The sequence below is a fragment of the Strix aluco genome, chromosome 4 (genome assembly GCF_031877795.1).
Source record: "Strix aluco isolate bStrAlu1 chromosome 4, bStrAlu1.hap1, whole genome shotgun sequence".
NCBI classification, from domain to species: Eukaryota; Metazoa; Chordata; class Aves; order Strigiformes; family Strigidae; genus Strix; species Strix aluco.
In genome coordinates this window covers 14,738,443-14,754,874 of record NC_133934.1, presented here as the reverse complement: position 1 = coordinate 14,754,874, position 16,432 = coordinate 14,738,443, and the positions used below count along the sequence as shown (strand labels likewise).

General features: G+C 41.4%; 1 protein-coding gene across 2 annotated transcripts in view; it reads right to left on the bottom strand.

Annotated features, from left to right (window-relative positions):
• Positions 1 to 13,511, bottom strand: part of STX18 (syntaxin 18) — a 70,867-nt gene extending 57,356 nt beyond the window's left edge. Inside the window, exon 1 of one of the 2 annotated variants that reach the window (XM_074822112.1) lies at positions 13,199 to 13,511. In XM_074822112.1, the coding sequence (XP_074678213.1) occupies positions 13,199 to 13,360 (162 nt within the window). In that variant the 5' untranslated portion in view covers positions 13,361 to 13,511. The remainder of the gene's footprint in view (positions 1 to 13,198) is intronic. The other variant, XM_074822113.1, reaches the window with a different exon arrangement.
• Between the last annotated feature and the right edge of the window lie 2,921 nt (positions 13,512 to 16,432).

Sequence of the window (16,432 nt, the reverse complement as noted above, 5' to 3'; positions counted from 1 at the left end):
TATAGTTGAATAAGCCATGCCTCATTTTAAACCTACATAAAGGAACACTTTCCCTTGAATATCACAGCAGAAACTACAATACGCATCACACTGTCCAGCTGAATCGACACAAAGAAAATTATACATAAAGACAACTGAAGAAAGGAGAATTTTAAATTAATCAAAAATTTGTAGCTGTCACTTGAAAATGGGTATGCAACAAGTTTCTGAAAGAAGAATATCCCAAGAACACACACATCTGTTTAATATTACAAGCCAACTGTCAACATTCTAAGTGAAGTTTTAATTTAATATTTTTTCTTTCTTGATGTTTTACCTTTAGCCAATGCCTCGTGAGAGTATCAGCTTTCTATAAGAAACTGTTAAATATAAAGAAATGTTATTGTAGCATGTTTATAAAATCATAGTTCGAGAACTTTTTATTTTTCTAAAGCCTGACCACAACTTAATTATCTGCAGGACATTCCAAGCTCACAATTGCAAGCTCCAGTTCCCAAGCAATTTTAAACAATATCTACTGTACAGGACATACGGCACTGCAAATACCACAACATGGTAGTGTTTCCAAAAGTCAGCATTAGAGCCTTTAGACATGGTTTTTATTTTCAATAAATATTTGTTTCCCTACTAATCATTAAATGGTTTTCATCACCATTACATGTTTGTCTTTCACATGTCAGTCTGCTATCACCATTTATTTTTAATAAAAGTGAACTAGTTATAAAAAAGACAGATTATAATGTATAACATGCCTTATGTTACACATAACATGTTATAAGAATAAACAGTATGTTCCTCTGCAGCTCACACAATGTTTTGCTTCTTTTCCAGGAAAGAGCAAGAGTAAAAGCAAGAAAAAAAAAAAAACTTGTTAAACTGGAGATAAGGGGGGGGGGGGAAATGAGACCATTAGCTCAGCCAAAAACTCTCAAAGGAAAGCTGGAATTTCTTTAAGAGAAATCTCAAGAAGCCTGGGAATTCAACATTGTTTCTTCTTTGTAAGAACATCCAAACCACCTGAAAATAGTCAAGAAAAAAAATCCTTGATGCAGTTACGTCTGTATTTTACACACATCAAGCTGAAAATCAGCAGATGATACACTTCTAGAACAACTCAGAACCCCAAATGTATGTTTTCCTCCCCAAAATACCAATAGTCTGTAGCATCTTGGTTTCAACACATTGCTGTCAAACTCCTCTGTCTTTCTGCTCCTTTATCAACTTTCCTCTTCTCTGGAGACTGTTTGAAGACTCTCACTACTTTGCACTCCCCGGCACACTGCCACCATGGAGCCAGTGTGAGGAGTCCCCACCGCATCCATGGTGGGCTGCCGTACAACCCAGCACTCCGTTCCCAGCTCCTCTTTTACCTGCCAGGCCTCAGGTGTGTATGTTATTCCAGAAACCCCCCCAAGTCCTGCAGCCAGTTTATTTCTGATCCTCTAAATGTAGTGATATTTTACTTTCACTTGTACTAAACACTTGAGGACTTATTTGGTTTTTTAATGGAAAAAGAAGCAACTGAATTACCATATTAGAATTCTAATTAGAATATTACTCCATATTAGAGCTCTAATAAACTTATGAGTCAGACCAAGACCCCTTCTCTTATTTTCAACCATAGACCAACATAATGTTTAAGAGCTTCTGGATATCCTCACAGAACCTTCACTGACATTCACTTGAAACCTATTTCACACTTGCTATCCAACTGAGACATGGAGAGGTGGGAAACACCCATCAGTTGCATCTTGTACTACAGAAATGAAATACTCAATTTAGAATCAGTGAGATTACATCCACATTCAAAATTGTTTAAAAGTCAACGAAAAAAAGGAAATATACAGTGGGAAACATCAAGCAATCTATTAATAGTGGAAAAGCAAAGATTGAAAGGAAGCTGGATACATTTAACCGTATCTGTTCATTTTGGTTTGTTTGTTTGTTTTTCAAGTGCTGGACAATACCTATGGAAATGGAACAGATTTACATTTTAGCAGACACTTTTCTATTGCTCTCACCACCCTCCAGCAAAATGGAAGATAGAGTCAAACTGAAACGGTAACAAGGAACAACAAACACCTCAATACCAGTACCTGATTACTATAAAATGTCATTTTTTGGCAGACAGAAAGCTTTGACACACCACCCTGAAGTCAGGAAACCTACATTTTCAAGGAAGTATCCATCATTTAAAATTCTATGCAATTATATCACACTGTAATATTTTCAACACTAAAGAACGTTTTCCCAAAATTGCTGGAAATGATTCATACCTCCAATTTTCACCCATTAATTGCTTTCACTGCTGAAGCTATCGTACATGTTTTAATATTTGCCAGTCTGAAATTTTTTTCAAGCATAGTGGTCTGAAGTTTCAAAGACAGAGCATATAATTATGTAATTTTTCACTGAAAAATTGTATCCTTTTGTCTATGGTGAAACACACAAAACTTAATCCACTCATTACCAAAAATCACAAGGAATCAGCTCAGCATTACTGCAAGAACTAATCCTGATGACCAAAACCAACCCCAATTAGCAAAACCAAAAGTGTGAGCACTACTTGTTGAAAACAATGATTTGTAACCGATTTTTGTGAGAAGTTGCAAAAAATTTATGCTTTGAAATAGCTGTTCCATAAGATTAAGAGTAAACTTTTTTGCTGAAGCATAGCTAGCATCCTAAATTACAGCATCCCCCCATTTTACTAATATTTCAATACACTTCAGAGTTCAAAGAAATTAACATGTGTGATGACTCAGAAATTCTGTTTGCTAATTGTCACTATTTAGTCCAAGTTTAGATTTAGCAGAAGCTAACAAAAGTAGAACTTTTCAAATGACCAAAACCACCACACTCTACCTAACTTAACAAGCAGGATACACCATGCACACAGAAAATGAGAACTGCAGGATGGACTCACAGGTAAATTACTCTCTGGGCTACTATCTACCAAACTTGTCCTATTTTCAAAAGAGAGGAGGATGAGAATCAGAACCTTACAAGTTACTAACTTCCAGAGAAACTAGTTTTATTTTGGCCTCGCTGCTAACATCTGCAAAAATATATCCCAACAGTTAAATCTCTAACAAATCACACTTATATTGAGTCTGCTTATTTTTAAATTCATTTGTGTCCCAAACAAAAGATTATATATTAAAAAAATATAAATACAGAGCCCAAAGCTTCTAGCAATCACAATGTATCAAAATACTAAAAATAATGAACTGTTCTTGCTCCAAAATCTTAAATAACTCAGAGAAACAGTAAAGCATAAATGCATCAATTAAATTCACTAACCTGTAGGTATTAAGTTTCATTCTCATTTTCCTTCTTCCATTTCCCTTCCTTTCTTTCCTATTTAGATGTATTATATCATAACCTCCATATTATTTCCTGGTATTCATTCTTTTTTTTTAACCCATATTTCTGCCTCTCACGTTAGACTGTCTGTTCTCCAACCTATGTCATTCTGTTTTCTTCCAGCTAAGCCTGTTCACTTTCTGTTGTCTCTCTCTTCTGTTCTATCTGTCCAGCTTTTCAGATGCCACAGAACCCATCACCCTGCCCCTGGCCCACCTTTCTCCTTCTTCAGATGTCATGCTAATGTAACCTATGTTTGAGAAAAGAAGGAGGCTACAGATGACAAACCTCAGCTTTCCTCCGCTTCCATATGCACTATAAGCTTGCATAAATTTTATCTTTATTTGTGACAAGATGACAAATCAAGAACTCATAGGAGGTATGAGTTTTATGGACAACCACAGTTGGGAGAGAGTTCATAGTGACCAATTACATGATAGAACAATTCCTCCAACAACTCAGGAAAGAACCTCCCACAACTAACCTGGAAGGAGGTGAGGTGAGGACAAAGACAACATCCTCAAAATGGGAACTGCAGCCTTAGATACTTTGTACTCCTCAGCACCACATGAGGTCCAGTGAGATAAAACAAAACTAATAAGAGACTAAGGAAAGCTGTCTCCCAAGTCAACTTTCAATCCTGCTGTTCAACTATATTCAGAAACCAATTCCCATGGAGTTAAGAATGGACTTTAAAACAAACAAACAAAGCAGGGGGGGACAACAACAGACATTTGCACAGACATTTCCCCAAATGTAAGAGTTCATAACAATTCCCCCAAGGCCAACCTATACCCTCACCATTGTTACTCATGTGAGTTTTGCTAAAACCAAAAGCATCACATGCGGAACATTAGTGATTTGGCATTTAATCCTATTGCATTAAACAAGGTCAGCATTTCATTCCTCTCCAAAAATCTAAAAAAAAAAAAAAAAACCACCAACAAAAAACTTTCCCCTGCCATTTCCCTAACCATCTTTTTATGTGTTTCTCCTCTACCAATTAAAGTTATCAACTCCTTTCCCTTCAATCTCTCAGGCTAAGTTTCTTCTCTAACAAGGATGAAGGAAATGAGAAGTAAAAACAATAAATGCTCGTAATAAAAAACTAAAATTAACCATAATTTGCAGAGGGGAAGAGATAAATCTGAAATATTAGAAAGCAGTACACTGTAACTCCCCATTTGAAAAAGTATCATTTAGAATATTTTCTGCCTAGAAAATGGGGAAGGGAAAGCCATGAGCATGTAAACGAGTACAAAATGCAGCACCATTGGTGAACTTTGAGAAAAAAGTGACTGTTCATAACTGTACATAGGAGAAGTCAGAATTAATTGTAATGACCTCAGCTATGGGCCCAATTTATTAGAACTTACCTCTCATTAAAAGTTAAGAAGTGAACTGAAATATCACTTGCTGTCCAAAATTTGGCACAGTCATTAATTTCTAATAAAGACTATAATTGGCTATACCATAAGCAGTATATATTTCCCTTGCATCCAAATATTCTCTCATGGGACTTATTCTTATGTAACCATTACAGTCAAAACGATCGTATAAACTAACCTTAGTAAATCAGGTTAGAATTCTTGTAGTTTGAGTATAAAACCAAAACCATCAAAGGACACCATTTTAACCATTTTTGGCCATTTCCCTCATAGCACTGGCTAGTATCAGCTATTCAACTACAACAGAAGTAGTTCGCTAGGTGAGCATGCAGTCTTTGATGTGTTGCCTGTATTCTGCCATAGACTTTAATAGTACCACTCTCAGATATGGAAGTTTTCGGAATTAAACCCCATTCAGGTCTATTTCAGACCTGACAAATACATGTGCCATCCTATAAAAAGTTAATATATCAAGCTAGCAATTTCATTATTTTGGATACTTCTTGGTTAGCTTAGATACAATTTGGTATGTTCTGGAGACACCAACCTGAACTTGACTCAGAACCAGCAGCATAATAATTATTGTCATATTCCAATAAAATGTTTAATACTTGTCATTTTTATTTTCGTATACCTTTTACTTTTAGAACAGGGACGGTGTTACTCCCTGCATCAACAGATTGGTACCTGCCTACCACTGGAGCTACTATATATCTGAAAGTAGGCAGTGGAAAAGCCTGTGGACCTCCCAGACTGCAAGCCAACTCCTTACTTACGATATTAAAAGGGTATTAAGCACGATAAATCCTTTGTTTGAAACTTAGATCTAATAATCTACTGATGTTTTTCAAACTTTTTTTGATTTGTAAACCCTTAGAAATTTTTCAGTGAGGGTGCAGACTTGTCTTTCTCTATTAGCACCATGTACCGGCTAGTGATTACATACTGTAACCAGATCATTACACAATTTCGGTGGCTGAATTTTATTCTTGGTACCTCTTTGAACAACCTTGAATAGTGTGAAAAGGATTAGAAAGTACACATGTTTAAAAACACTCACTTTTAATTGTGCTATGTCAATAATTATGTCATGCTGTTCAAGGTGGTCCTATATGGTCAATTTGTGGGACCAGCTACTGGTTTGGGCATTCCCCACATTTTTTTAGGCTTTATTAATGCAGTGACAGTGGCAAAGAATAAGCCACTGTAACACCATATACAAACACCCCCACCCCTTTTTTCTCCTACGAGAATGCTCTAAATACCAAACTGTGCAAAGATGTGCAGGAAGATCCCACATTTGGGACCAAGGACCAAACATCAGCTCTCCATCTTGTCTAATAGCAATGCTATTTTGAATTATCCCTTGGGCTGCATCCAAACAATGAGATATGTTGCATTTACACAGGTATGCATGAAAAGCTGTTCTACTCAGTGTATGTTCAATTTAAAAAAACAACCAAACAAAAAACCCCAGAAAAGCGAACCTATGTGTAGTCAGAGAAGTATACTATGAAAGTCAGGTGGCCTTGTAATTAAAAGGTTTGCTCAAAATTTATATTCAATGTCATTTGTCTGGCTTTCACAAGAACTAGTTTTGGAGACAAGTTTTATGTGAGGATTTTTCCTCCTCATTACATATTTGTACAGAGCAGCCGAACATATTTTTGATGTGAATATTGGCCTATCATACCAATTTTTTTTGAAGAATCAGTTAATCATCCTACAGAATCCATACACAGAAGTAATATGAGTAACAGATGTTGTAGCCTCATGAATCTGGCATCCTTATGTGTTCAACAGCTTCAAACACAGACATTTGATCATTCTGAAATTTTGCATTTAAAGACTTAGAAACATTTAACCTTTTAAATTTTCCATTCTCAAGGATATGTTTTCTGATAGGTCTGGTATTGCTTTTGAAGAATTCATGCTCCAGCACTTCATTTTTTAGCTTTTCACAAAACCTTAAAGAAGAGAATCTCCCTAGCAAAGCACAAAATTTCATTCATGGCTGTGATCAAGCCCATCAATTCTGCCTGACCATTAATCCATCTTTATTTCTGTTAATAGGCTGTATCAGCTCTCATTCCATTTCTCCACCACCTATTGAGAAGCCAGCAGTCATAAGAAGTTCTCATTCCTTCAATATTTTCAAATAACTAAGAAGTGTATTTGACAACTGACATTCCCGATAGCTCATACTTGCCATCAAAAAGTAACAGGAAAGGCCTAAATAGTCAGATTTCTTAGGACTGTCCTAAAACAGAAGTTCAAGTGCCAAACACATTCCAAAACTGACAATTTTTTAAAATATCCAAAACTGCAGGTTTAAAACCATGGTAAAGATGCAAACATGTGTCACAAACTGGGCCTATGCTATACCTGAACTGCTTATGTTTGTCACTCACTGAGCACTTCAACTTTTGCTCTAACCTTTAAAATTCTTCAAGCACTTAGCACATTAACTCAGCTTAATCTCAAATCTGATACCATACCAAGAAAATAATGTATTGGGTCTGTGTGGCAAGGTTTTGGTAGTGGGGGGGGCTACAGGGGTGGCTTCTGTGAGAAGCTGCTGGAAGCTTCTCCCGTGTCTGATAGAGCCAATGCCAGATGGCTCCAAGACAGACCCACCACTGGCCAAGGCCAAGCCCATCAGTGATGGTGGTAGCACTTCTGGGGTAACAAATTTAAGAAGCAGAAAAAGTTGCCGCACAACAGCAACTGCAGCCAAGAGAAGAGTGAGAATATGTGAGAGAAACAACTCTGCAGACACCCAGGTCAGTGAAGCGGGAGGGGGAGGAGGTGCTCCAGGTGCCGGAGCAGAGATTCCCCTGCAGCCCGTGGTGCAGCCCATGGTGAGGCAGCTCTGCCCTGCGCCCATGGAGGTTAACGGTGGAGCAGATCTCCACCTGCAGCCCAGGGAGGACACCACACCACAGCAGGTGGATGCCCAAAGGAGGCTGTGACCCCGTGGGAAGCCTGTGCTGGAGCAGGCTCCTGGCAGGACCCATGGAGAGAGAGGAGCCCACGCTGGAGCAGGTTTGCTGGCAGGACTTGTGACCCCATGGGGGACCCACACTGGAGCAGTCTGTGCCTGAAGGACTGCAGCCCATGGCAGGACCCACGCTGGAGCAGTTCATAGAGTACTGTCTCCTGTGGGAGGGACCCCACACTGGAGCTGGGGAAGAGTGTGAGGAGATCCCCTGAGGAGGAAGGAGCAGCAGAAACAATGGGTGATGAACTGACTACAACCCCCATCCCCCTGCACCACTGGTGGGGAGGAGGTAAAGAAAAATCAGGAGCAAAGTTAAGTCCAAGAAGAAGGCAAGGGGGCAGGAAGGTGTTTTCAAGATTTGGTTTTATTTCTCGTTATCCTACTCTGATTTGATTGGTAATAAAATTAAACTAATTTCCCCAAGTTGAGTCCATTTTGCCCATGTCGTTAATTGGTGAACAATTTCTCCCTGTCCTTATCTCGACTCACAAGCCTTTAGTTACATTTTCTCTCCCCTGTTCAACTGAGGAGGGGAGTGGTAGAGCAGCTTTGGTGGGCACCTGTGTCCAGACAGGGGCAACTCACCACAACTACGTAAGCCTGTAAAAGTATGATGAAATACAAACTTAACATCCCTGTATACTACATTTTAAATAGCCATATCACTGTAGAAGTCTAAGGAAAAAAATAAATGCTGCTTTTGTGCAAAAAGCACTAACATATACATAATGAATTCTAACAGTCTTTTATAAATTGCAAGCAATGGAAAGTCTGTCACTTATTCTAGCTTTCTTGTAGGGAATCCCTCAACAACCCTTTCTTACCTGGTCCTAGTCAATATATAACTGGTGAACAACTGGAGAGATGCCAAAAACATTCACCATACATACAGCATTTGTCATCTTTCATTACATATTGGACAACCCAGCAGTTGTACAATGCAGCTGACAGACCAAAAAAACCCAAACCAAATAAACAGTGATGGGTCAATGCTGGGGCAAAGAAAATCCTTTCAGAAGTCCAAGGCCATAATATTCATCTTTGATTTAGAAGAGCATCCATAGGCAAACAGATCAGTTTTGTCACAGTTTAACAATATCACCAGCAACAACAGTCTCTACAACTACCATTACAATGGTTGTAACATCCTTGTGTTATCAAGTTAGTCTCAAATACAAAAACTTTCATCAGCTCCCCACAGACTGCAGCAATACAGTATACCTGAGCATAAAACAGTCAGTTTTGAAAAAATACAAATTAACACAGAATGTTGAAATATTTTTTGTGAGTAACTCAAAACACCAAGAGCACACAAAAAGCATCCTCCCATCTCTAAACCGGTTTCCCCCCACAATATTGATTCAAGTCAAAGCTCTTATATTCCACATTCTACTTCAACCCACCTAAAAAACTCATGTTAAGTTTGAGTATGTAAAACAGAACTTTATAACTATCTCTTCATCTGCAATGAAACTTTACCATAAATACAGAAGCCCACTGTGCAGACACAGATTTCTCAAGCAAGAAAAATGAAATTCAACAGAAAACAGGAACTATTACAACTTTCCCAGCTTCTTCTCCAACTGCTAAGCACCTTCAATTTTCATTCTTAAATACCACTTGGAGTCTGTCTACAAAGATGACCAAAAAAAAAGTAAACGTTTCCACAGTCCTCAGATCCTACAGCAAAACTCATAGTCCTTCGGGGGGAAAAAGGAGGAAGAAAATATACTATGTATGATAAAGTTACATCGCTTAATACAGTTCAGCCAAGTGCTCAAACGCATTAATAATGTGATACAAAACCTCCATGGGAGGGGCTAGAAAGGAGAACTCTGATCCTACAGCTGTGTGGCCGCCCCAGGCAGGGCTCAGCGCTCTCTCAGCCCTGCACTCCAGCTGTGCTGCCATCTGTTTGGACCGGGGCTGGCTGCTGCTCCCACAGCTTGGAGCACAAGCGGCCTCAGCACAGCTCTTCTTGCTTCTTCTAGCAAGAAGCTAGGCAAACCCACCCAGAATATAAGATTGAAAGGAGGAGGCCTGTGTGTAGACTCTGCATCAAGTATTTCAATATTTCCATATTTACATGTCAAATGGACATCTTAAACTAAGGACTTTTATTTGCCTAGTTTGGAGAAGAGGCTGAGGGCAGACCTCATTGCTCTTCACAGCTTCCAGAGGAGGGGAAGTGCAGAGGGAGGTGCTCTTCTCCCTGGTATCCAGCCACAGGACGCATGGGAATGGATCAAAGCTGCGCCAGGGGAGGTTTAGGCTGGAGATTACGAAGCATTTCTTTACCTCTCGGTGGTCAAACACTAGACCAGGCTTCCTAGCGAGGTGGTTGATACCCCAAGCCTGGCAGTGTTTAAGAGGCATTTGGACAATACCCTTAATAACATGCTTTAGCTTTTGCTCAGCCCTGAACTGGACAGGCAGTTGGACTGGATGATCATTGTAGGCCCCTTCCAACAGAAACTATTCTAGTCTGCAATGAAATAAGGCATAATGAAAGTAGTGACTAGGTGTAGGTTATACAGGGTCTCCACCGTTATCCTATATGGAATCTGACCAGTATCTTTCACAACAAGTTTTAAAGACAACACTTGTTAACCATTTGATATGTTCCTCAGATTAAACAATAAACAAAAAACCTGCACATAGATATGGAAGAATTCACTAGCCTTGGGGGAGCTTTTAAATAAAAAGAAATATGTTAAAGAATGAATGCATCTATCAAAGGTTACATTTGCAAGCTAAGTTGCACAGCCTTGGCAGAAGCAGCTACATTTTTAATTGCGAGGCTACAACAAAGTATTTGAAAGAGAGTTTGACACGCACATAATCAAACCAAACTGTATTTGGCTGAAACAAGCAATTAAAATCATAATTTACTGTACTACAAACCTGCTTATTCTAGCTGCAGTTTCAGTGCTTTATTCACACATTAAAATAGTGGTCTCTGCTCTGGCAGGTTGTTGGCTCACTGTCACAAATGTAACTGAGTTACAGGAGCAAAGCCAATCCATCCCACTCCTACTCACTGGTAAGCATGTTGACAGAAATCGTGTTCAGACTTGCTTCAGCAACACATTTCTAGCCTTGGCTTCTACTCTAAAGTCATTGTTTATCTAAGTACCATCAATTAAACCCATTCTCCCCCCTCAGACAGACCATTCGGCTCACCCACTTTGGCATTAGCTGTTTACTTCACTTGAAGCTCTTGCAATTAAACAAGATACTTTCATCCACATCTTTGCCCTTCTTTCTGTTGCCTGGACAGTGCCCCGAGGAAACTCAGAAAAGAGGTGGAGCTCAGGGAGAAGACGGGGGCCAGAAGGAAATAACAGCTGTGTGAACAGGGGGAAACAAAGCACTATGGCAGGAAGAAAAGGACGTGGCTATAGCATGCCACCACTGCACAGGACTATGGCTGGGCAATGAGAAGATGAAGGTGAGGCTAGGCATGAGTATGAACAGAACTTAAAGAAAACCAAAACTGGGAGGAGGCAAAAGTAAGGAAGAGTTGGTGGTAAGAAGGGGAGAGAAAGAAAATATTAGGAGGAAGGAAGAAATGGGTGTGAGCCTAGTCTGAGGCTACGTATCATTTGGAATACAGACACTGAAACTGAGAAGGAAGAACCAAAGTGCAGACAGAGACAGTACTGGAGGCAATGGGGCAGAAGGTAAAAAGCTTCAGTGGGAACGAACAGAAGTCTGTGGCTACAGAATAATCTAGAACAGAAGCTAAAAACCTCAGATTTCTTCTTGCTTCCTCTGCTACTGCAAATAACTGAAACACTTTGGCAAAGCGTTCAAACACTATCAAGTGCTAAACCCTTAGAGGGTAACAACCTGCCCTCAGCATCAGCTGAAATGCTGGAGTTCTGAATGGCAGATTTAAAAGTTGCAGCTGTGTTGACGATGCAGATAAATGATGCCCTGTGATAGCATTTCAATCCTTCTTAGGATTCTAGGAATTTACACACAAATTGTGTTAAAAATTAAAAAGGCTGTCCTGTTCTAGGGTAAGACTGAAGGAGCCTGTTCTTTCTAACACTGCTGAACATGAAATATCTTTAGTTAAAATCAGGAGATGCAGTGGGTGGAAAAAAGGTAGATCTCATGGACCAAGATCTGGAATGTAGTTTTATGGACTGGTCTGATCATTGCAGATAGATCCCTACTGTAGAGCTCACAGTTGACAAGTCAATTTAAACCAACTTTTTGCAATGCTTAATAGTTATATGTTCATTTAACAGGCACCCAGCTTGACACACTCTTCTTAGGCCTCAAAGCAATCACTAAGCTACTGAATGTCAAACACCAAGTATAATAAAACACATTAGTCTTAAGTCTCAGAACTGGGAAAAGTAGTTAGCACAGAAATCTGACAAATAATTTCGTTTTCAAGCACAGATATTAATGTAAGTTAGAAAATGGCAGGAAAAGGTTACTTGTGCATTCTTAAGCCCTAAACTTGCATATGCGTTCTGTAAGCCTGTCTCCTCAGAGAGCCTACTAGGAAGTCTTTTTCTCTTGATTTTTAATAAAAATGGTCCAGTAGCTTATTAAATGTGTTATTCAAACCCTGCTTTGGTATCAGACTTTCTTCTCTGCGTTTTACTCAGTACGGAAGAAAATAATCTGCAACAAATTTGTTTTTACAGCATGACTCTGGAGTGAGGGCTATTATTAATGCTGGTCAGCCTTCGGCCTTGTAACTCCTTAACTTCTCAGTGCTTGTCTTTTCAAGTCTTAAAACGTTCTGATTACCTTCGTACATTTAATTTGTATAGAACTGTGGCACTTTACAGCCACAGCGTGTGACGGGGAACAACAACAAAGCTGAAGATGGTATATACACAGCGCAACATTATAAACGCTTATGCTCGTATTTGCCACGGAAGCGTTCTCTTACGTGGCAACCGGCATGAAGAAACACTCTGTGAACGACCGCGGCACAGAGTGAAGGGAAGCCGGTTTCGCACGGCGCCAGCTCTGGCAGGAAGGGGACGCGGCCAGGGGGCCCCCCCGGGACGACCCTGCGAGCCCCTGCCGCGGAGCGGGCCCCCGCCCGGGCGGAGCCGCGCCGGGGGGGGGGAAGGCGGGCGACAGCCGGGCTCGGAGCCTTCCCCAGCCGCCACATCAGCCGCCGGGCTCCCGGCTCTCACGCCGCGCTCCCGCCCTCCCAGCCCACATCCGTGTGGGAAAGAGCTGCCCCGGGGTTGCTTGCGGGCGACTCCGGGGGCCGCTCGCTCGCCCCGGGCCCCCGGGGAAGAGCTGGACGCGGCGGCCCGCTCCGAGGCGGGGGTGAGGGGGGCGGGCTGCCCGCGGCGGCGCCCGGGCGGAGCCGCTGAGGGGGCGCCGTCAAGCGCCGTCGGGCCCAGCCGCCGATCGCCCTCCCCCCGCCCGGGGCCCGACCGCCGGCCGCCGCCGCACTCACCACCTCCCGCGCCCGGCCGGTGAAGTCGCTCTTGGAGCGGGCGGCGCTTCGCTTGAGCAGCTCGTCCCTAGCGCTGTCCCCCGCCGCCACCCCCAGCGCCTTGTTCCGGGTCTTCACCGTCTTGACGCTGGCCTTGAAGAGCAGAGTGATGTCCACCGCCATGGCGGCCCGCCCCTCAGCCGCCGCCGGTGCCGCCGCGCACTCTTCCCCGCGCAACGCGGCCCCGCGCGGCGCGTTCCGCCCCGCGTAGGGGTGTGGGAGGGCGCCGGGAAGGCCGCGGCCCAGCGCCGCCGCCTCTGCGCTCCCAGTTTAATCCACTGCGGGGCCAAGCTCCGGCCCCCGCGGAGCCCGGGGGAAGCGGCTGCCGACTGCCCCCGCGGCTCAGCTCGGCGCTGCTGAAACCAGCGCCTGCCGGCGGGGTGCTGAGGCAGGGCTGTACGCGGCCCCCCCCCCGCGTCTGATAGCAGCTTTGCGGAATAAAAGTTACGTTCCGACAAAACTTTGAGGTCTAGACCACCCCTTATGGCGTCGCGGCAGGTGTCGCCAGGTGGTGCTGTTATACGCCCTCTCCCAAATTTTTAGCTTGGCAACCTAGTCATGGAAAGCAGCTTAATTAGAGTTGATTAATACATGTTAGCACATCTGCACTGGGATCTGGGAGTGGCGAGATTCCCCTGGGCAGTGGTCACTCGTGTATGTCACCTGATTACGTACCCCAGAGCTGTATGGGTGGAGCAACCTCGTTACACCTGGAAGGTGCAGTGGTGACTTCTTCTCCACCAGGAAGCTGACCTCGGAGGTCCTCCGACCTGCTGCCATCCGCCCCGGGGATAGTATCACACTGGTACCTGGAAGATTTATCACACAGTCAGTTACAATACAGCACTGTCTGTAACCTGATTCTGAAGAAAGCTTTGTGAAATTACCCTTGTTTTTGAGGCAGCTTTATTACCATGTTCTATGCAGCAGACTAGTGAAATTGCATGGCACAGAGGGGAAAACTTCTGACCAAATAACCAGTGGTGGTATTTTATATATATATATATATGCACGTCGTATAATGCACCAGGATCCAGCAGATACCATGTAGTTTTTAACTGTGCTTGTCACTGACCAGAGCACGTTCCCTGAGACAGTCGCCAAAGAACACAATTTCAAAATCCTGCCTTCCCCGGCAGACTGGAACTTAATCAACCACAACTATTTTTCTTATTTACTCTAGGCTTTCTTCCCTTGTTGATTGCTACTCTGCTTTCAGTTCAATTCTTATCAATTCAGCCTTAGCTATAGGCTAGTGGCTCCCTCGTACTGTGATTAGTATTCATTCATACTTTGTTATTATTGTTCTATTTTAAATTGTGTTTTTATTATGGTACAGATACGTATTTCTAATTAAAGGAATAGACTGTTTTAAGTCCCTGTCCTCGGTGCTGGATTTACCATGAAAATATATTTAAGGTCTTAAAAAAAGTGGACAATGAAGGAGATAAAACTTTTAATTCCAGCAATGCCAGCAGTATTTGAACCCCAAGACAAACACTTTTGCTCTTTCCAGATTAAGAAATTCACTATAAAGATACTTCAGCAAAGGACATATTTAATAAAGCTCTGTGGAATTTACACATAGTAAGTCAGATACTTTCAGGTATGTTTCCTAAAATTGGTTGTTTTCTTTTTCTTTGCATTAACAAAACCAAAGTAAGTACACTTAATAAAATTCCAGGAATGTCTTGATCACACTGACACCCTCAGACTGAAACTCCCTGAAGACACTTCTGAGACGTGTTCACCAATGCTACGTGTTAGGGTAGTTTTCATATGCTGTGGTTCTGCCATCCTTATGGTAACTAATGCCTCACTGCACAAAAACACGTTATTTCACAGGCACTTGCACAGGTAACTTCTTGCCAATACAAATAAGAAATTCACAGCTTGGCCCATGATGGTATGCTCCTGAAAATGTAGGTGATAGAATCAATCTCTGGGTTTGTGCATATTCAGCTATATAGCTTATACCAACATTTAATGAAGCTAACATTTACGCTCCCATGAAGTATTCCCATTTAAGTGGGCATTAGATAAGAATATATAGATTTTTTTCTATTAGAGTGCTGCTTTTTTACATTTAAACTGTAGAAATATGAGAGTTATTTTGAAATTTTAAACGTCACCTTCCCTTCCTGCTTTCAGAAAAAATTATTAGTGCCTATGTGATGTTATAGTTTACTCATTTTCTAATGAAATTTAGGTACTTTAAAATATCTAGAATACTCTATACATTTTGGGGTGAAAAAAAGAAACTACAGTTCATGAAAGCAAAGTAAATTTTAACAGACATACTATAGTTTATCTCCTAACTTTGCAAAGATGTATACACACTAAACCACTGTGAATACTGTGAATACTCACACTGAGGTCAATGGAACCACACATGGCACATACAGTTAAGCACATAACCCTTTTAGTGGATCAGGACCCTAGCTGAAAATTCTTTGGGAACAAGATCGTGTCTTTATTTCTACTTCTACTTATTTATTTGTTCTTTATGTGTGTGACCAGTTGTCATGGAACAAATACCCCGGAACAGTAACAGTAATATTACACAACCAATTCTGAACTTCAACAGTCTTAAAACTTCCATTCGGGCATGAGGAAATAAACAGAGACACATTTTAAAAGAAACACAGTATTAAAATTCCATATAGCTGATCTCATCTGTCAGAAACGGACTGAACAGTTAATCTGGCAAGGGAAAAAGTTAAAGTAGCTTTTTAATGTGAAAAAAGGTTGCTCAGATGGTCTAACTCATTAGGTATATAATACCCAGGGCCTCCGCTCTGGAGATAAATAGATAGCTTTGAAGATTGCAACTGCTTTAAAATCAGTTGCTAAGAACCAGTGCCCAGAGCTTTTATTTGAACTTGATCCTAGCTTCCTGTATACAGTAACTGCATCTACTCAGTAGTTATTTGCACTTCCACAGCCACCTTGTTTTGAAAGTTTAAAGCTTACTTTGGAGCAGATAAGTTTCAATAGTACATGCTGCAGCTTCCTGTAATTGCTAAAAAGACTAACCTTGAAATTTAAGATATTAAGGTTGGAGTAAAATTCCAAAACACACACAAAGGACTACAGTCCCACCACAAGCAATGCAGGTAAATCTGTAAGAATGCGTGCACTGTGCACTCAGTCATGCCTCAGCTGGAGCATGAGTAGAAGAGGAGGAATTAGGAG